The sequence below is a fragment of the Gallus gallus genome, chromosome 8 (assembly GCF_016699485.2).
Source record: "Gallus gallus isolate bGalGal1 chromosome 8, bGalGal1.mat.broiler.GRCg7b, whole genome shotgun sequence".
Lineage (NCBI taxonomy): Eukaryota > Metazoa > Chordata > Aves > Galliformes > Phasianidae > Gallus > Gallus gallus.
The window spans coordinates 8,083,288-8,104,181 of NC_052539.1; the positions used below are offsets into that span (position 1 = coordinate 8,083,288).

At 50.3% G+C, this 20,894-nt stretch overlaps 2 protein-coding genes across 4 annotated transcripts; both read right to left on the reverse strand.

Moving 5' to 3' along the window:
- Positions 1-254: 254 nt before the first annotated feature.
- Positions 255-6,870, reverse strand: LOC121106495 (zinc finger CCCH domain-containing protein 11A-like). 3 transcript variants are annotated; one of them, XM_040705280.1, is made up of 8 exons: positions 5,990-6,870; positions 4,847-5,038; positions 4,601-4,652; positions 4,260-4,349; positions 2,967-3,473; positions 2,394-2,554; positions 1,885-1,952; positions 255-1,123 (listed from the first exon to the last, which is right to left on the reverse strand). In XM_040705280.1, exons 2-8 carry the CDS (start codon positions 4,898-4,900, stop codon positions 607-609), a joined length of 1,449 nt encoding a protein of 482 aa, XP_040561214.1. In that variant the 5' UTR covers positions 4,901-5,038; positions 5,990-6,870; the 3' UTR covers positions 255-606. The 3 variants fall into 3 exon arrangements, with proteins under 3 accessions (XP_040561214.1, XP_040561216.1, XP_040561215.1); XM_040705282.1 differs by lacking the exon at positions 5,990-6,870 and adding an exon at positions 5,152-5,564; XM_040705281.2 differs by lacking the exon at positions 5,990-6,870 and having other exon boundaries at positions 4,847-5,119.
- Positions 6,871-10,154: 3,284 nt separating this feature from the next.
- On the reverse strand, positions 10,155-16,264 carry LOC107053946 (zinc finger CCCH domain-containing protein 11A-like). The gene is made up of 8 exons (XM_040705249.2): positions 15,895-16,264; positions 14,752-14,943; positions 14,506-14,557; positions 14,165-14,254; positions 12,850-13,356; positions 12,277-12,437; positions 11,768-11,835; positions 10,155-11,006 (listed from the first exon to the last, which is right to left on the reverse strand). Exons 2-8 carry the CDS (start codon positions 14,803-14,805, stop codon positions 10,490-10,492), a joined length of 1,449 nt encoding a protein of 482 aa, XP_040561183.1. The 5' UTR covers positions 14,806-14,943; positions 15,895-16,264; the 3' UTR covers positions 10,155-10,489.
- Positions 16,265-20,894: the final 4,630 nt, after the last annotated feature.

A 20,894-nucleotide genomic window follows, 5' to 3' on the forward strand; every position in this document is an offset into this window, starting at 1 on the left:
ATTGGATTACATCGATTAGATGGTCTAGCATGTCAGAAGCACAGGAGCGTAATGCGATAGAGGACACTGGTGCACAGGATACTCCGATGCCACCAAGACAGAAAGGGGCAGAACCCACCTGAATTACTGGAGTGAAGGAGGGATCCCCGCAGCTAGCTGGAAAAGTCATAAAAGCCTCCAAAATTTGAGAAAATAGTTAAGAAATAGTTGCAAAGCATCAGCAAGAAAAAGTACAGCCTCAGAGTATATATAAAAATAATTTATTAATTTTTTCTTAACATGGCAGAATTACGGATAGTAATATAGAGATTATGGGTGGATTGTGACAGAAGGGGCAGTGGTTTTAAACTGAGACAGGGGAGGTTTATGTTAGATATTAGGAGGAAGTTTTTCACCCAGAGGGTGGTGACACACTGGAACAGGCTGCCCCAGGGAGGTTGTGGATGCCCCATCCCTGGAGGCCTTCAAGGCCAGGCTGGATGTGGCTCTGGGCAGCCTGCTCTAGTGGTGGGCGACCCTGCACGTAGCAGGGGGGTTGAATCGAGATGATCTTTGTGGTCATTTTTGACCCAGGCCACTCTGTGGGTCTATGATTCTATGAAAATACTATTCGGTTACGCTCTCAATCATGTCAGAGAGTTCTTGAAGGAGTTCATCCACATCCTTCTCGGGCTCTGAATCCACTGCTTGTTCCAGATCTCCGCCTGAGAGCTCCAGCATGAGCTTCTCCAAGTCATCCTCTGCAGAGAAGGGCGCTTTCCCGGCCGCGGTGGAGCACGGCTGCTGTGTCTTTGCCGCCGTTTGTGGAGAAGCTGAAGCGGAGCTCGAGTCCTCTGACTGTGCCACAGGCTCTGCCCAGCATCCCAGAGGCGTGTCAGAGAGCTCCCGAAGGAGTTCATCCACATCCGCCCCTGGCTCCAAATCCACCACGCCTTCCCGATCTCCTCCTGAGAGCTCCAGCATGAGCTTCTCCAAGTCATCCTCTGCAGAGAAGGGCTCTTTCCCGGCCGCGCTGGAGCACAGCTGCTGTGTCCTTGCTGTAACTTCAGGAGAGGCTGAAGCGGAGCTCGAGCCTTCTGACTGTGACACTGACTCTGCCCAGCATCCCAGATGCAGGCCAGGACTTGGGAGAACAAGGAAGAGAAAAATCAGTACCTGACATTTCTGGACTGGAGAAGCATTTCCTTCAGACCAGCTCTAAAATCTGTGGTTAACCTTCCCTACAACTCCTACCAATATGGGGGTTGTCATTCCTTAAACCTGGGGCTACCGTTAAGGTCCAGTCCAAAAGCAGGCACGATTTTCAGTGCGGGAATTGATCTGTGAAGACAGAGCAGTTGGGGCCTAGCAAGCATGGTCCAATTTTTGTAGCCAGAGGCACTTTGCCACCTTCATTAGTTTGACGGTAATAATGTTCGGAAGTCAACCTCCACAGATATGTGTTCACTACTTCCGTTCTCTTTCTCATGACGTGCTCAGCAGAGATCGATTGCCAGTCCAGGAGTCTGATCCATCCCTTCTCTTTGTTCTCCTAGCAGTGCTGTCATAATCTCTGCTTCTTGAGGTGGCACTCTTGAGCACTGAAAAGCATAGCTGGCCACTCCTTGTTTATCACTTTGCAAGGAACTGGAAGGACTTCACCTCATCTTCACTAAGGCGTTCAGAGAATCCATGAGGTCTCTGGAACACTGTACCAACTTGCAGCACGTTAACAATCTAAATGCACATTCCTGCTAGCAGCTGGGACGTTATTTCTGATGACAAATTTCTCTGACGGTCGTTGGCACCAATTATATCAAACCCCTCAGTTTTCCTAGGCATGGAAGCACTTACAGTTCATGAAAAACATTGCGACTAAGGAAAAAAACAAGTAGTGGTCATCACCTGTCTGGGAGTGTGCCTGCTGCAGGTGTGGTCACCACTGTGTCCTCTGGCCGGGCTGGAGCAGCAGCCTAGGGGGAAACAAGACAGCACAAGTGATGCACAGGGAAACATTCCTGAGCAGCTTCTTCCTCCATGCCACCTCCCATCCCCTCTGGCACTGCTGAACCTTAATCCAAAGGCAGAGCCCCAGTGCTCCCAAAGAAAGTTCAGATTCCCTTCAAGGTTACTAAGGACCTCCAGTGTTTTAGAGAACACAGCACTAACTGACCAAATCCTTCACACCACAGAGGAATCCCAGTAGGGCGGAATCACAGAGTACTACGTGAACGCCGCCGTTCCTCTAATGAACAGTGGAAGGTTACTGCAGGAATCCTGCAGGCAGCTCGCGCCTACCAGGGACAGAGGAGGCCTGTAGATGTTTGAGTCTTCCACCGTTTCCCCAAGAGAAATGTCAAGCTTCCCTATCACTACGACTGGGGATCCACGACAGCTTCAGCCACAGTCCTTACCACAGCTGCACGTTTAGCTGGAGGCTCCTCCGTGCCATCAGCGGTGGCACTCACAGCACAGCGACCCATCTCAGCTGCCTTGCGCTTCCGTGCAGGTGCACAGACAGCTTCAGGAACAGATGTGCTGGATTCCACGTGTGTCATTTCTTCTTTTGCGGGTGCTTTAAGAGAAACAAACCAAATCTCGTTGTTCAGCAGCAGAAAGGAAGAACCCTGACTACCTCTCTTTCCTCCATGGGTTTATTTCCACGTGTGCAATACTGAGAGAAAGGCTACAGTGTGCAATCCACACAGCATTTGAGCTCTTCTCAGCCATTCCACATTTCTTTCTTTCTTTCTTTATTTGCAAAGCAAATCTAACCTTAGCAATGAGATGTTTGATCCCCCGCTCTTTTGGACAGAAACGGGCCCTTACTGTAAGGAGTTGATACATGCTTTAGAAAGATACATGCTTGAGAAAGACTTTGTAGCCTTAAACTTGTTCATCCTCAGCACAAGCAGCAAACCCAGTGCAAACTCAATTTGCTGATAGGGGTAGCGTTTCCCCAGGGAGGTACTAAAGCAACTTCTTACCTCTTAGCTTTGGGATCCTGATCAATCTCCTCCGTGCTGGGGCAGGTGCAGGTGGTGCTGGAGGAGCTGGCACGCTTTCGTCCCTCTGTTGAATCTGCAGAGCTTTCTCCCTCCTGATTTCTTCCAGGGTTTTAATATGGATTTCTTCTAAAGGCTTGACTTTTTGCACTGGCTCTTCCAACTTCACTTGGCCAGCAACAGATGGAGTGAGGATGCTCTGTATCTTGTTTTCACCCAGAAGCCTTCTCTTGGTAGGCAACTCATCTGCATTTGGCTTCCCTTCTTCTGACTGCCTACGTTTTCTTAGAGGCTGGGCTTGGGAGAAAGCTGAGATGCAAACTGCCTGGGAAGGTCTTGTCTCTCTGCCTTGCTCTTCCGTGTCACACTGCCCTGCAGCCGGGAGCCGAGCTGGAGTTCCGCCTTGTCGATTCGCTTTCTCCTGGCGGATTTCCTCCAGTGTTTCCACGTGGATTTCTGCCATAGATTTAGCAGCCTTCTCTGGTGTCGCTGAGAAACAAGAAGCACCAAGATATAAAGAGAGTCCAACAATACTTCCAGTCTCCAAGATCTGTCACAATACTAAGGAGAACCACTCTGTGGTGTTCACAGAAATGCATCTGAGGACAGTGTCATTCTGCAAATCATTTTCCTCTCCTGAGCCGCTTGTTCCATTCTGAAGACCAGCCCCCTCCAGAGAGAGCTGCTACACAAAATCGCAAACCTATCCTGTTCCTTTCTGACTGCGTCTCTCCATTAGCATCTCAGACTCCTGCTCCTGGCAGTGGATCTGTTCTACCTGTGCCTCCGTACAGTTTCACAGAAGATGCACGAGTGGAAAAACACCACATCCCCAGACCAGATTTCTGATAACAGCCATCAGAAGAGTTTCAGCACTCCAGGAAAACAGAACCAGGTTGCTTTCCCCCCCCCGCCCCCCCCTTTCAAATCTATTTTTAGAGCTGTATGGAAGTGCTCTTAAATGAATGGAAGTAAGTCAGATAACATATAGAATGTCCAGTTACTGTCTGTCCGTGTGCTGGTCTGTGCGGAGGACAATCGTAGTCTCTCCTTCCCAGAGCTGGGGACTAGCACTCCAAAACTGAATGGAACAAAGGACACAGGCTGCATCAATGCCAACTTTGGGGTCGCATTTCAAAACAGAATGGCAGAGGGAACTTCAAATCCCAGGGCTTAAGAGCTCAAGCAACATGCCAAGAGAAGAATTGCGGGAAAGAAGAAGCACAAAGCCTAAGTAGAAAATCTGTGCATCAAATTCCAATGCCCGCTGAGTACCTGGAGTATTCTTTGGTGCTTCATCAACCTCCAGCTTCTTATCCAGACTTTCAACAAGGCTGCGCTTCACCGCGATGCCACTCCCGTCAGCTTCAGACCAAGAGAAAACAAGGAATACTTGAAGAGCAGCTCTTTGGAGGACAATGTCAGAACAGCCCACCACAGTCTTCCAGTTCCCAAGCATATTTTATTACATGTGCCCCTTAGCTGTTGGCTATTATTTTGCCATTTCCGCAGCCGACGCAGAACTGCAATTTTCCTCTCTCATACATCAGAAATGCCCTTCATGCCGTCATATTTGGATGAAGGCACCCCAACGCTACTTTACAAGAAGTTCTTACCTTCGGAGGCTTTCCGTTTTCTCCACATCTCACCACATCGATTCAATCGAATCTTAAAAAAACAAACAACAAAAAAGCACAGCCTGAGAATTGACCATGATATTAGGTTTCATTCTTGGAACCAAAGACAGAATCTAAGAGGTTACTAAGTGAACCAAAGAGCAGCAAGCATCCTCCTACTCAACCCCTCCCTCTTTAGCACTGAAGAAAAGCAAGAAAAACAAAGCAACAGACACCCAAGCATACCTTGCGAGATGCGGAGTGAGAAGGGGAATAAGAACCATCTCCCTGATTGGCCATGCCGGAGAAATTCCTAGAACAAGTTCAGGTTCTCAAGGATCTCTCCACAGGGACTGCTGCCACTCCTGGAAAAAGCCGCCTTCGCTCCTTCTTGGAATGGAAGCCTTCTCCTGGCTTGATCAGGGAAATAAAGTAACCCTAAAGAAAGTATCAAGAGGTGAAAAATAATGAGCAAGAAGCATTTTCCCTGCCTTCTTCTGGTGCTCGATTAGCTTCTCGAGGGGGGAAATGCCCTGACGTCAGCTGCGTACAGGAACTGTCGCAACGCTCAAGCAACCTTCAGTAGAACTTGGAAGCAAGAACTGGGAACACGCGTCCAACTCCCACAGCCAACAGTGCTCCCTCAGCAGAGGGCTGGCGCAGCCACGGGACAGGCACATCCACTGCCCTGCACAGCGCCTCTGTGGCGGTAGGGCGCATGCGTGTCACCAGAGCACACAGTGCTGTGCTTGGTGACGTCACAGAAGAGTCAGTGCCCCCAGCTGAGTGCCTGGCTTGCCACCACCGTTACTGGTGTGAGCTTTTATTAAGCGTATGCTGGATAAGGCAGAACATGCGAGCCATGGATCAGTAAAGAAAACGTTCCACACCACGGAAGCAACCATGCATGCTTTGAGACAGCCCGTTCAATAAAGATGAGCTCAGGTGGAGGCCAGTCCCAAATCACTGACGGTTGATTTTTAGGTAGCACCTGTTTATGATGGGATGGCTTTCCCTTAATCCATAACTCCTTCTTTCTTCTATTTGAACCGGGAGGACCTGCTCTCCTGTTGTCTCTGTCTTTTTCCTCCTTGGTGGCTGCCCAGGCTCAGGGAATGAATCCCTGCCAGAGGAAGGCTGCTGCTACAGCTGCTGTGCCGTGCCTGCTCTTGGGGAAGAGGGGCATTCTGGGAGAATACGCTCTCTTTCTTTCTTTCTTTCTGAAATCAGTGCTCTTACGGCATCTGAAAAGGAACCAAATACCCCTGGCCCCAATCATTTGGAAGGGTGCAGTGTGAGCTGGCACGGGCAGCGCAAGGACCTTTTCCCCATCCGGGCTTTTCTCCTGAAACACCTTCCAGCACCCATCCAGCAACCAATTCAACTCACCTGTTCAGCCCGCTCAGTCTAAGGTGCATCCAGCTCACGTCCACAGCACAGCGCTGCTTCTGACGTGACCTCGCAGCGTTATCTCTGCAAAGGAAGGCCCAGAGCTCAGTCTGCGAGTGCAGCACGCACGGCAGAGCACCAGGACTGGTAACAAGCTGTAGGCCAGGCCTTCCCATTCCAGCCAACGATTGTGACCCAAGCAACCGTATGCATCCCTTCCGTGCTTTCATCATAAACGGAGGAAAGACACGCCTACTTGGTCCCAGTTTGAAGAAAGAAACACAGAGAACACCCAAGCGTGTCATTTTAAGCTGACCAGAGGAGAAATGCAGGTGACCCCTGTGCAGCCAGGTCGGGTCACCCTCTCACTCTGGCACTGCACGATCAGACCCCAGTGAGGCCTTACCTACTCCCCCTTATTAAGCCACGTTGGTTTTTTGTGGTTTTTTTTCTTTTTTCCTTTTTTTTCCAAGTACATGACGTGTTAGGTGTGGATAAGTTCCAGTATCCAACCAGAGTTGTGATGAAATTCCTCTTACAAACTAACAATAAAAGCAAAAGCGTTACCTGTACGCTACTGGAAATTGCAACTGTAAAAGAAACCTCTTGGCCCAGTTTTGTTTGTGTGAGTGGTTGGTGCTACCGCGGGTGTGTTTCGGCAGACAGAAGGGCAAGCAGATGTGGCTGACATCCGTGTGCGTTGGTCCTGGCCAGCAAGACGGGATGAGAGCTTGGCCCTGAGCACCGTCACAGCCTGAACTCTATGCACCTGAAGCCTAGAGCACATCGCAACCTTTGAATGTGGAACAGAGGTGGAGTCCATGTGCTCAGCAAGTAAAGGCTCTCAGCTCTTTAGCAGTGTGCTGAGATTTGTCCCAGCTCTCAACTTCTATGCTGATCTTGCACCTTGAGGAGTGCGAGGATGTCACTGCACTTGGGTCAACTAACAAACTATTGTGGTGAAACCTAGTGAGTTAGTTGTGTTCTGCCTGAATAAGTATGCCACACTCTTCTAGAATACAATTGAAGGTCAGAAGTAAGTCCACCGTAAGACGGTGGAATGGCAAAATGTCTTAGTTCAGCAGGAAAAAGCAGCACCACCTCCCTGCCTATACTAGGCAGCACAGCCGTAGGCATACACACGGCCATGAAAATTAGAGGGGACATTCTAGATACAGCTTTAACTTATGTTAAAACAGTGTTCCTGTACAGAAAGCTGTTTCTTTTGTTGCAATGATTTGAAATTCCTGCAGCGAATTCAGAGCAGCACAACTGTAGTCCTCTTCCCTCGTGTGGGTCAGGAGCGGAATACAGGGAGGAACTGACAGAATTTCCAATCCTTCTGGGAACGTGCTGGACTTCATGGTGGTCAGCCTGCCCACATCATGCTTATTTGTGTCAGGACCTGCCACGGTGGTTAAAAAGGTTTAAATCCCACATTCTGCCTCTGACAGATCCTGGTCTTTTTGCAGCACGGACAAGTGCCACGCTGGATTCAAAGCATCAGCTGTTTTCTTGACCTTGTCACGTAAACACTGCTTTTAACATTATGCTTTCAAAGAGCAGTCTCCCTCTAAGATCACTGCCAAGCCCACCTGTTTGTGAAACGGCTACTCTTTCTCTTACCTTGTTCTCATCATGGGGACTTCAGGCAGAAAAATTCCTTAGGATTCTAGGTGGCAGCTGGAGGCCCTCCAATTGAGGGGGTGCTGGGACCCAAAGGCAAGCAGTCCCTGCCCTGGCTGGAGAGGCCCACAGCTCCCGCCTGCCCCGGTACCTCCTGCAGCAGCTCTGAGGACACAGCGGCAGTGGCAGTGGCAGAGTGCCTGGGACCCCCAGAAAGGACTGTGGGGAGCACGTGAGCACTGCGGCCAGCAGGGCTGGCTGAATGGCCTGGGCCAGATGCAGGAGGACCCTGATGGGAGGCAAGTCAGTCCTACCGAAGCGCAGTGTGAGGCCTCTGAGACACGGCTGCATCTCCTGCAGCAAGGCTGCCTCAACAGCTGCACACATGCACAGGAAGCCCACAGCAATGCTCTGTGCCACAAGCCCCTCCCCAAGCCACTGACAGAGATCTTCCCCGTCTCTTGTTGGAGCCACCACAGCAGGGCTCCCAGGTACTTTTTTCCAAGTACACGACACGTTAGAAATGGATAAGTTCCAGTATCCAACCAGAGTCGTGATGAAATTCCTCTTACAAACTAACAATAAAAGCAAAAGCATTACCTGTACGCTACTGGAAATTCCAGTACTGCTTCCTCTGATCCACTGTAAAAGAAACCTCTTGGCCAAGTTTTGTTTGGCTGAGCGGTCAGTGCTACCGCGGGTGTGTTTCACCAGACAGAAGGGCAAGCAGATGTGGCTGACATCCGTGTGCATTGGTCCTGGCCAGCAAGACGGGATGAGAGTTTGGCCCTGAGCGCCATCACAGCCTCAACTCCATGCCGAAAGCTGTTGCTTTTGGTGCAGCAATTTGCAGTGCCTGCAGCGGAACTGCAAATTGCAGAAGCAGAGCAGAAGAGTCGTAGCAAAGCTGGTGGTGATGGGGTCATGTAGGCCACAGACTGCAGATGCGCATCTTTTTGTACCAAAATAAAGAAGGTCTTTGTGTTGGTGCTGAAGGAAGCCACCTCGAGTTAGGGACCTTAACTACGGCCAGCAGGGAAACAGGGCAGGGGAATGAATGTGTTTCTTCTAAGAGCTTGACTTTTTGTGCTGGCTCTTACAGCTTCACTTTGCCAGACACAGAGCAAGTACGCTTTGTATCTAGTTTTCACCCGGAACCTTTTTCTTGGTAGGCAACTTGTCTGCCTTTTGCTTCTCTTGCTCTGATTGCCTATGTTTTCTTACAGCCATGGCTCGGGAGAACGTTGAGATATGAACTGCCAGGTAAGGTCTGGCTTGTGGCTGAAGGAAAGAATCAGTTTGTGCTGGTATCCGTCACTCCTGCTCACAAGCAGAAACAATGGAAAAGAGAGTCAGCTCATTGAGTGAGGAAGGAAGAAGAGGATGAGGAAGGCTACTCCATAGCAGGCTCATCACAAGAGCAGGAGGAAGAGGCAGAGGTTATACATGAGCCAGTAGCAACCTAATGCCAGTCCCGACAGGAGCTGTGAGATACGCAGAAAAAATTTCAGCCATCGTCCAGGTGAACCCATTGTCACCTGGCTGCTCACATGCTGGGATGATGGGGCCAACAGCCTGGATTGAGTGGGCATGGAAGTCAGGCAGCTGGGTTGCCTCTCTAGGGAGGAGGTACTGTCCAAGCGGTTGCAAAACCGGGAAAATCTCTCCCACTCTGGATGTGACTCCTGCCAGCTGAGAAGGAAAGGTGTCCCTACAGGTAGGATGCTACATGTCAGCCAGGCAAGAGAAACAGCATGAAAAGAGGTATCCCCTGTCTCCAGCAGTGCTGGAGGCAGTGCATAAGATTAGCCTGAACAACCACCACAAAATCCAGATAGCATCAACTGCACGCAATCCATGTGGCAAAAAGTGGCACGGAATGCACCATCACCAAATGCCAGCTCACCGGTAGCAATGACCTGGAAGGATGGAGAAGAACAAATGGTGGATGGACTGGCTGGCCGAGCAAGCCAGCAAGATGAAGAAAGTCTCTCCTCCTCCCCATCAACCAGCATTTCAGCCGAGGAGAAGCTTTCCCAAGGGGTCCAGCAATTCAATGGGAATATACCCTTGTCTCCACCTGCATGGACAAGACTCTCTCCTACACTATATACGGTGGGTACACACACACCACATGCCACCCTGAGGTCCTGCTTGCGTGACAGTGGGGACACAGTGAAGCAGTGGGATAGAAATATGAATAAAAGAAGCAGTACTAGAAGGGCCCTGCCTCGAGTCAGGTGGAGGAAAGCGAAAATCAGACTAATTGGATTACATCGATTAGATGGTCTAGCATGTCAGAAGCACAGCAGCGTAATGCGATAGAGGACACTGGTGCACAGGATACTTCGATGCCACCAAGACAGAAAGGGGCAGAACCCACCTGAATTACTGGAGTGAAGGAGGGATCCCCGCAGCTAGCTGGAAAAGTCATAAAAGCCTCCAAAATTTGAGAAAATAATTAAGAAATAGTTGCAAAGCATCAGCAAGAAAATGCACAGCCTCAGAGTATATATAAAAATAATTTATTAATTTTTTCTTAACATGGCAGAATTACGGATAGTAATATAGAGATTATGGGTGGATTGTGACAGGAGAAGGGGGAATGGTTTCAAACTGAGACAGGGGAGGTTTATGTTAGATATTAGGAGGAAGTTTTTCACCCAGAGGGTGGTGACACACTGGAACAGGCTGCCCCAGGGAGGTTGTGGATGCCCCATCCCTGGAGGCCTTCAAGACCAGGCTGGATGTGGCTCTGGGCAGCCTGCTCTAGTGGTGGGCGACCCTGCACGTAGCAGGGGGGTTGAATCGAGATGATCTTTGTGGTCATTTTTGACCCAGGCCACTCTGTGGGTCTATGATTCTATGAAAATACTATTCGGTTACGCTCTCAATCATGTCAGAGAGTTCTTGAAGGAGTTCATCCACATCCTTCTCGGGCTCTGAATCCACTGCTTGTTCCAGATCTCCGCCTGAGAGCTCCAGCATGAGCTTCTCCAAGTCATCCTCTGCAGAGAAGGGCGCTTTCCCTGCCCCAGTGGAGCACGGCTGCTGTGTCTTTGCCGCCGTTTGTGGAGAGGCTGAAGCAGAGCTCGAGTCCTCTGACTGTGCCACAGGCTCTGCCCAGCATCCCAGAGGCATGTCAGAGAGCTCCTGAAGGAGTTCGTCCACATCCGCCCCTGGCTCCAAATCCACCACGCCTTCCCGATCTCCTCCTGAGAGCTCCAGCATGAGCTTCTCCAAGTCATCCTCTGCAGAGAAGGGCGCTTTCCCGGCCGCGCTGGAGCACAGCTGCTGTGTCCTTGCTGTAACTTCAGGAGAGGCTGAAGCGGAGCTCGAGCCTTCTGACTGTGACACTGACTCTGCCCAGCATCCCAGATGCAGGCCAGGACTTGGGAGAACAAGGAAGAGAAAAATCAGTACCTGACATTTCTGGACTGGAGAAGCATTTCCTTCAGACCAGCTCTAAAATCTGTGGTTAACCTTCCCTACAACTCCTACCAATATGGGGGTTGTCATTCCTTAAACCTGGGGCTACCGTTAAGGTCCAGTCCAAAAGCAGGCACGATTTTCAGTGCGGGAATTGATCTGTGAAGACAGAGCAGTTGGGGCCTAGCAAGCATGGTCCAATTTTTGTAGCCAGAGGCACTTTGCCACCTTCATTAGTTTGACGGTAATAATGTTCGGAAGTCAACCTCCACAGATATGTGTTCACTACTTCCGTTCTCTTTCTCATGACGTGCTCAGCAGAGATCGATTGCCAGTCCAGGAGTCTGATCCATCCCTTCTCTTTGTTCTCCTAGCAGTGCTGTCATAATCTCTGCTTCTTGAGGTGGCACTCTTGAGCACTGAAAAGCATAGCTGGCCACTCCTTGTTTATCACTTTGCAAGGAACTGGAAGGACTTCACCTCATCTTCACTAAGGCGTTCAGAGAATCCATGAGGTCTCTGGAACACTGTACCAACTTGCAGCACGTTAACAATCTAAATGCACATTCCTGCTAGCAGCTGGGACGTTATTTCTGATGACAAATTTCTCTGACGGTCGTTGGCACCAATTATATCAAACCCCTCAGTTTTCCTAGGCATGGAAGCACTTACAGTTCATGAAAAACATTGCGACTAAGGAAAAAAACAAGTAGTGGTCATCACCTGTCTGGGAGTGTGCCTGCTGCAGGTGTGGTCACCACTGTGTCCTCTGGCCGGGCTGGAGCAGCAGCCTAGGGGGAAACAAGACAGCACAAGTGATGCACAGGGAAACATTCCTGAGCAGCTTCTTCCTCCATGCCACCTCCCATCCCCTCTGGCACTGCTGAACCTTAATCCAAAGGCAGAGCCCCAGTGCTCCCAAAGAAAGTTCAGATTCCCTTCAAGGTTACTAAGGACCTCCAGTGTTTTAGAGAACACAGCACTAACTGACCAAATCCTTCACACCACAGAGAAATCCCAGAAGGGCGGAATCACAGAGTACTACGTGAACGCCGCCGTTCCTCTAATGAACAGTGGAAGGTTACTGCAGGAATCCTGCAGGCAGCTCGCGCCTACCAGGGACAGAGGAGGCCTGTAGATGTTTGAGTCTTCCACCGTTTCCCCAAGAGAAATGTCAAGCTTCCCTATCACTACGACTGGGGATCCACGACAGCTTCAGCCACGGTCCTTACCACAGCTGCACGTTTAGCTGGAGGCTCCTCCGTGCCAGCAGCGGTGGCACTCACAGCACAGCGACCCATCTCAGCTGCCTTGCGCTTCCGTGCAGGTGCGCAGACAGCTTCAGGAACAGATGTGCTGGATTCCACGTGTGTCATTTCTTCTTTTGCGGGTGCTTTAAGAGAAACAAACCAAATCTCGTTGTTCAGCAGCAGAAAGGAAGAACCCTGACTACCTCTCTTTCCTCCATGGGTTTATTTCCACATGTGCAATACTGAGAGAAAGGCTACAGTGTGCAATCCACACAGCATTTGAGCTCTTCTCAGCCATTCCACATTTCTTTCTTTCTTTCTTTCTTTGCAAAGCAAATCTAACCTTAGCAATGAGATGTTTGATCCCCCGCTCTTTTGGACAGAAACGGGCCCTTACTGTAGGGAGTCGTTACATGCTTTAGAAAGATACATGCTTGAGAAAGACTTTGTAGCCTTAAACTTGTTCATCCTCAGCACAAGCAGCAAACCCAGTGCAAACTCAATTTGCTGATAGGGGTAGCGTTTCCCCAGGGAGGTACTAAAGCAACTTCTTACCTCTTAGCTTTGGGATCCTGATCAATCTCCTCCGTGCTGGGGCAGGTGCAGGTGGTGCTGGAGGAGCTGGCACGCTTTCGTCCCTCTGTTGAATCTGCAGAGCTTTCTCCCTCCTGATTTCTTCCAGGGTTTTAATATGGATTTCTTCTAAAGGCTTGACTTTTTGCACTGGTTCTTCCAACTTCACTTGGCCAGCAACAGATGGAGTGAGGATGCTCTGTATCTTGTTTTCACCCAGAAGCCTTCTCTTGGTAGGCAACTCATCTGCATTTGGCTTCCCTTCTTCTGACTGCCTACGTTTTCTTAGAGGCTGGGCTTGGGAGAAAGCTGAGATGCAAACTGCCTGGGAAGGTCTTGTCTCTCTGCCTTGCTCTTCCGTGTCACACTGCCCTGCAGCCGGGAGCCGAGCTGGAGTTCCGCCTTGTCGATTCGCTTTCTCCTGGCGGATTTCCTCCAGTGTTTCCACGTGGATTTCTGCCATAGATTTAGCAGCCTTCTCTGGTGTCGCTGAGAAACAAGAAGCACCAAGATATAAAGAGAGTCCAACAATACTTCCAGTCTCCAAGATGTGTCACAATACTAAGGAGAACCACTCTGTGGTGTTCACAGAAATGCATCTGAGGACAGTGTCATTCTGCAAATCATTTTCCTCTCCTGAGCCGCTTGTTCCATTCTGAAGACCAGCCCCCTCCAGAGAGAGCTGCTACACAAAATCGCAAACCTATCCTGTTCCTTTCTGACTGCGTCTCTCCATTAGCATCTCAGACTCCTGCTCCTGGCAGTGGATCTGTTCTACCTGTGCCTAAGTGCACTGCACCCTGGGAGGGTTCACAGAAGATGCACGAGTGGAAAAACACCACATCCCCAGACCAGATTTCTGATAACAGCCATCAGAAGAGTTTCAGCACTCCAGGAAAACAGAACCAGGTTGCTTTTTTTTTTTTTTTTTTCTTTCCCACCCTTTCAAATCTATTTTTAGAGCTGTATGGAAGTGCTCTTAAATGAATGGAAGTAAGTCAGATAACATATAGAATGTCCAGTTACTGTCTGTCCGTGTGCTGGTCTGTGCGGAGGACAATCGTAGTCTCTCCTTCCCAGAGCTGGGGACTAGCACTCCAAAACTGAATGGAACAAAGGACACAGGCTGCATCAATGCCAACTTTGGGGTCGCATTTCAAAACAGAATGGCAGAGGGAACTTCAAATCCCAGGGCTTAAGAGCTCAAGCAACATGCCAAGAGAAGAATTGCGGGAAAGAAGAAGCACAAAGCCTAAGTAGAACATCTGTGCATCAAATTCCAATGCCCGCTGAGTACCTGGAGTATTCTTTGGTGCTTCATCAACCTCCAGCTTCTTATCCAGACTTTCAACAAGGCTGCACTTCACCGCGATGCCACTCCCGTCAGCTTCAGACCAAGAGAAAACAAGGAATACTTGAAGAGCAGCTCTTTGGAGGACAATGTCAGAACAGCCCACCACAGTCTTCCAATTCCCAAGCATATTTTATTACATGTGCCCCTTAGCTGTTGGCTATTATTTTGCCATTTCCGCAGCCGACGCAGAACTGCAATTTTCCTCTCTCATACATCAGAAATGCCCTTCATGCCGTCATATTTGGATGAAGGCACCCCAACGCTACTTTACAAGAAGTTCTTACCTTCGGAGGCTTTCCGTTTTCTCCACATCTCACCACATCGATTCAATCGAATCTTAAAAAAACAAACAACAAAAAAGCACAGCCTGAGAATTGACCATGATATTAGGTTTCATTCTTGGAACCAAAGACAGAATCTAAGAGGTTACTAAGTGGACCAAAGAGCAGCAAGCATCCTCCTACTCAACCCCTCCCTCTTTAGCACTGAAGAAAAGCAAGAAAAACAAAGCAACAGACACCCAAGCATACCTTGCGAGATGCGGAGTGAGAAGGGGAATAAGAACCATCTCCCTGATTGGCCATGCCGGAGAAATTCCTAGAACAAGTTCAGGTTCTCAAGGATCTCTCCACAGGGACTGCTGCCACTCCTGGAAAAAGCCGCCTTCGCTCCTTCTTGGAATGGAAGCCTTCTCCTGGCTTGATCAGGGAAATAAAGTAACCCTAAAGAAAGTATCAAGAGGTGAAAAATAATGAGCAAGAAGCATTTTCCCTGCCTTTTTCTGGTGCTCGATTAGCTTCTCGAGGGGGGAAATGCCCTGACGTCAGCTGCGTACAGGAACTGTCGCAACGCTCAAGCAACCTTCAGTAGAACTTGGAAGCAAGAACTGGGAACACGCGTCCAACTCCCACAGCCAACAGTGCTCCCTCAGCAGAGGGCTGGCGCAGCCACGGGACAGGCACATCCACTGCCCTGCACAGCGCCTCTGTGGCGGTAGGGCGCATGCGTGTCACCAGAGCACACAGTGCTGTGCTTGGTGACGTCACAGAAGAGTCAGTGCCCCCAGCTGAGTGCCTGGCTTGCCACCACCGTTACTGGTGTGAGCTTTTATTAAGCGTATGCTGGATAAGGCAGAACATGCGAGCCATGGATCAGTAAAGAAAACGTTCCACACCACGGAAGCAACCATGCATGCTTTGAGACAGCCCGTTCAATAAAGATGAGCTCAGGTGGAGGCCAGTCCCAAATCACTGACGGCTGATTTTTAGGTAGCCCCTGTTTATGATGGGATGGCTTTCCCTTAATCCATAACTCCTTCTTTCTTGTATTTGAACCGGGAGGACCTGCTCTCCTGTTGTCTCTGTCTTTTTCCTCCTTGGTGGCTGCCCAGGCTCAGGGAATGAATCCCTGCCAGAGGAAGGCTGCTGCTACAGCTGCTGTGCCGTGCCTGCTCTTGGGGAAGAGGGGCATTCTGGGAGAATAAGCTCTCTTTCTTTCTTTCCTTCTGAAATCAGTGCTCTTACGGCATCTGAAAAGGAACCAAATACCCCTGGCCCCAATCATTTGGAAGGGTGCAGTGTGAGCTGGCACGGGCAGCGCAAGGACCTTTTCCCCATCCGGGCTTTTCTCCTGAAACACCTTCCAGCACCCATCCAGCAACCAATTCAACTCACCTGTTCAGCCCGCTCAGTCTAGGGTGCATCCAGCTCACGTCCACAGCACAGCGCTGCTTCTGACGTGACCTCGCAGCGTTATCTCTGCAAAGGAAGGCCCAGAGCTCAGTCTGCGAGTGCAGCACGCACGGCAGAGCACCAGGACTGGTAACAAGCTGTAGGCCAGGCCTTCCCATTCCAGCCAACGATTGTGACCCAAGCAACCGTATGCATCCCTTCCGTGCTTTCATCATAAACGGAGGAAAGACACACCTACTCGGTCCCAGTTTGAAGAAAGAAACACAGAGAACACCCAAGCGTGTCATTTTAAGCTGACCAGAGGAGAAATGCAGGTGACCCCTGTGCAGCCAGGTCGGGTCACCCTCTCACTCTGGCACTGCACGATCAGACCTCAGTGAGGCCTTACCTACTCCTCCTTATTAAGCCACGTTGGTTTTTTGTGGTTTTTTTCTTTTTTCCTTTTTTTTCCAAGTACATGACGTGTTAGGTGTGGATAAGTTCCAGTATCCAACCAGAGTTGTGATGAAATTCCTCTTACAAACTAACAATAAAAGCAAAAGCGTTACCTGTACGCTACTGGAAATTCCAACTGTAAAAGAAACCTCTTGGCCCAGTTTTGTTTGTGTGAGTGGTTGGTGCTACCGCGGGTGTGTTTTGGCAGACAGAAGGGCAAGCAGATGTGGCTGACATCCGTGTGCGTTGGTCCTGGCCAGCAAGACGGGATGAGAGCTTGGCCCTGAGCACCGTCACAGCCTGAACTCTATGCACCTGAAGCCTAGAGCACATCGCAACCTTTGAATGTGGAACAGAGGTGGAGTCCATGTGCTCAGCAAGTAAAGGCTCTCAGCTCTTTAGCAGTGTGCTGAGATTTGTCCCAGCTCTCAACTTCTACGCTGATCTTGCACCTTGAGGAGTGCGAGGATGTCACTGCACTTGGGTCAACTAACAAACTATTGTGGTGAAACCTAGTGAGTTAGTTGTGTTCTGTCAGAGCCTGAATAAGTATGCCACGCCCTTCTAGAATACAATTGAAGGTCAGAAGTAAGTCCACCGTAAGACGGTGGAATGGCAAAATGTCTTAGTTAAGCAGGAAAAAGCAGCACCACCTCCCTGCCTATACTAGGCAGCACAGCCGTAGGCATACACACGGCCATGAAAATTAGAGGGGACATTCTAGATACAGCTTTAACTTATGTTAAAACAGTGTTCCTGTACAGAAAGCTGTTTCTTTTGTTGCAATGATTTGAAATTCCTGCAGCGAATTCAGAGCAGCACAACTGTAGTCCTCTTCCCTCGTGTGGGTCAGGAGCGGAATACAGGAAGGAACTGACAGAATTTCCAATCCTTCTGGGAACGTGCTGGACTTCATGGTGGTCAGCCTGCCCACATCATGCTTATTTGTGTCAGGACCTGCCACGGTGGTTAAAAAGGTTTAAATCCCACATTCTGCCTCTGACAGATCCTGGTCTTTTTGCAGCACGGACAAGTGCCACGCTGGATTCAAAGCATCAGCTGTTTTCTTGACCTTGTCACGTAAACACTGCTTTTAACATTATGCTTTCAAAGAGCAGTCTCCCTCTAAGATCACTGCCAAGCCCACCTGTTTGTGAAACGGCTACTCTTTCTCTTACCTTGTTCTCATCATGGGGACTTCAGGCAGAAAAATTCCTTAGGATTCTAGGTGGCAGCTGGAGGCCCTCCAATTGAGGGGGTGCTGGGACCCAAAGGCAAGCAGTCCCTGCCCTGGCTGGAGAGGCCCACAGCTCCCGCCTGCCCCGGTACCTCCTGCAGCAGCTCTGAGGACACAGCGGCAGTGGCAGTGGCAGAGTGCCTGGGACCCCCAGAAAGGACTGTGGGGAGCACGTGAGCACTGCGGCCAGCAGGGCTGGCTGAATGGCCTGGGCCGGATGCAGGAGGACCCTGATGGGAGGCAAGTCAGTCCTACCGAAGCGCAGTGTGAGGCCTCTGAGACACGGCTGCATCTCCTGCAGCAAGGCTGCCTCAACAGCTGCACACATGCACAGGAAGCCCACAGCAATGCTGTGCCACAAGCCCCTCCCCAAGCCACTGACAGAGATCTTCCCCGTCTCTTGTTGGAGCCACCACAGCAGGGCTCCCAGGTACTTTTTTCCAAGTACACGACACGTTAGAAATGGATAAGTTCCAGTATCCAACCAGAGTCGTGATGAAATTCCTCTTACAAACTAACAATAAAAGCAAAAGCATTACCTGTACGCTACTGGAAATTCCAGTACTGCTTCCTCTGATCCACTGTAAAAGAAACCTCTTGGCCAAGTTTTGTTTGGCTGAGCGGTCAGTGCTACCGCGGGTGTGTTTCACCAGACAGAAGGGCAAGCAGATGTGGCTGACATCCGTGTGCATTGGTCCTGGCCAGCAAGACGGGATGAGAGTTTGGCCCTGAGCGCCATCACAGCCTCAACTCCATGCCGAAAGCTGTTGCTTTTGGTGCAGCAATTTGCAGTGCCTGCAGCGGAACTGCAAATTGCAGAAGCAGAGCAGAAGAGTCGTAGCAAAGCTGGTGGTGATGGGGTCATGTAGGCCACAGACTGCAGATGCGCATCTTTTTGTACCAAAATAAGGAAGGTCTTTGTGTTGGTGCTGAAGGAAGCCACCTCGAGTTAGGGACCTTAACTACGGCCAGCAGGGAAACAGGGCAGGGGAATGAATGTGTTTCTTCTAAGAGCTTGACTTTTTGTGCTGGCTCTTACAGCTTCACTTTGCCAGACACAGAGCAAGTACGCTTTGTATCTAGTTTTCACCCGGAACCTTTTTCTTGGTAGGCAACTTGTCTGCATTTTGCTTCTCTTGCTTTGAATGCCTATGTTTTCTTACAGCCATGGCTCGGAAGAACGTTGAGATATGAACTGCCAGGTAAGGTCTGGCTTGTGGCTGAAGGAAAGAATAAGTTTGTGCTGGTATCTGTCACTCCTGCCCACAAGCAGAAACAATGGAAAAGAGAGTCAGCTCATTGAGTGAGGAAGGAAGAAGAGGATGAGGAAGGATGGTCTTCTGGAGCAGCTGACCAGGCTGAGAGAGACGGCCGCCAAGCTGAGGTGTGTTCGGTGGTCAGAGGGGAAATTGACGCCTGGTGTCACACGGTTGTGCGGCCAGCCGGCCAGCCCTGTCCTGGGGTCCGGCCAGGAGAAGGCGATGAGCGGGCTTCAGAGCGGCAGGGGATAAGTACGAGCAGGGTGAGGAGGGCTGCTCCTCGTCTCTGCTCGGCTGGTTGTGCGAACGGTGTCACGGCCGAGGCTGTGGCTTCCATGATCGAGGTAGCACCTTGAGCAGACTGGGAATGGTGATGTGGGATGGGATGCAATCAGGAGGAGCAAGAATATACAGGAGAGCAAGCCAGCTGGGCTCATGACGAGGGCTTTGCTGCAGAGCTGATGAGGGAAGGGGGTGTACCGCTGAGTGACAGGGAAGAGCCAGGGAACACTGTCACTTCAGGAAGCAGCATGGAAAAACCTCACATCTGTCCTAGAGGTTTGTGGGAGGGCTCCTCTGGAAAGGTAGTGTGTCCAGAAGCCCACCTGAAAGGCCTCTGTACCTGAAAGGCCCGCAGCATGGGGAATAGTTGGCAACTGTGGTGCGCTTGGAAAACTTAGATCTTACTGCCATTGTGGCAATCATCGTGGGATGATTCACATAACTGGAACACCATCGTGGAAGGCATTAAACCTTTTAGAAGGGGTAGACAAGGTGGGAGGGCTGAAGGAGCTGCCCTCTGTGTTAAGGAGTGGATAGACTGACTGCGAGGAGCTCCCTCTCAGAAACATTCAGGAACAGGTAGAGAGCCTGTGGGTTAAAAATAAGGATGGGGCCAATAAAGGATGGCTGGTGGTCAGAGTCTGCTGCAGGCCACCTGATCATGAGGAGCCTCTTGATGGGGCCTTCCTGCATCAGCTGCTTGAACCTTCATGCTCGCGGGCTCTCATCCTGATGGGGGATTTCAATCACCTGAATATCTGCTGTCAAGACAGCACGGTGACCTGTGAGCAATCTTGGAGACTCCTGGAGAAGTCCTTAGAGGCAAGGTAGGGGAGCAAAGCTGTCTACTCTTTCAAGATGCCTTTCTGAGAGCAAGAGCTTTCCATCCCTCAGAATAAGAAAGCAGGCAGGGGAGGTAGGAAAGCGGCGTGGCTTGGCAAGGGCCTGCTGGTCCAACGGAGGGAAAAGAAGGGCAAGTACAGACAGTGGAAGCAAGGGCACGTCACCTGGGGAGAATACAGAGGTGCTGTCCAGACTTGCGTGGATGGGATTAGGAAAGCCAAGGCACAGATGGAACTGAACTTGGCGAGGGATGTGGAAGACAACAAGAGGGGAATCTACAGGTACGCAGGTCAGAAGAGACAGGCAAAAGAAAGCATACCTCCTCTGCTAAATGAGAGAGGAAAGTGGGCTGTAGCAGCTATGGAGAAGGCTGAGGTACTCAGTGTATTCTTTGCCTTCAGTCATCGCTGGCAGCCAGGATTCTCAGATCCCTGAACGTAAACCTCCGGGTGGGAGCTGTGGGAGCAAACTACCCCCACTGTAAGGGCAGAACAAGAGAAGGACTACCTCGTGAGACTGAATGTGTACAAGTCCGTGGGGCCAGATGATGTGCATTCCAAGGTCTTAGGGGAGCTGGCTGATGTGGTTGCTGAGCCGCTCTCCATCATATTGGAGAAGTTGTGGCTGTCAAGCAAAGTTCCCGGGGACCGGAAAGGTGAAAACATCCCTCCCATTTACAAGAAAGGGAGGAAGGAGAAGCTGAGGAGCGACAGACTGCCGAGCCTTAGCTCTGTGCCTTGGAAGATCAGTCACGGATCAGGTCCTCCTGGAAGATGTGTTAAAGCACACGAGGAACGAGCGGGTGATCCAAGACAGCTAGGATGGCTTCACAAAGGGAAAGCCTTGCCTGACCAATCTGATGGCCTGCTGACTTAAATGAGTGACTGTTAAGTCCAATGTTATGGTAGAGATCTTAAGTAGTAGGC

Bases quoted from the DNA above. Each gene is read 5' to 3' on its own strand.
- LOC121106495 (XM_040705280.1), bottom strand. From the start codon at position 4,900: ATGGCCAATCAGGGAGATGGTTCTTATTCCCCTTCTCACTCCGCATCT. The intron at 4,350-4,600 runs GTAAGAACTTCT...CTTGGTCTGAAG, and splicing joins AAAACGGAAAGCCTCCGAAG to CTGACGGGAGTGGCATCGCG. The intron at 1,953-2,393 runs GTAAGGACTGTG...GTTTCCCCCTAG, and splicing joins CAGCTAAACGTGCAGCTGTG to GCTGCTGCTCCAGCCCGGCC.
- LOC107053946 (XM_040705249.2), bottom strand. From the start codon at position 14,805: ATGGCCAATCAGGGAGATGGTTCTTATTCCCCTTCTCACTCCGCATCT. The intron at 14,558-14,751 runs GTATGCTTGGGT...TGTTTTTTTAAG, and splicing joins CTCACTCCGCATCTCGCAAG to ATTCGATTGAATCGATGTGG. The intron at 14,255-14,505 runs GTAAGAACTTCT...CTTGGTCTGAAG, and splicing joins AAAACGGAAAGCCTCCGAAG to CTGACGGGAGTGGCATCGCG.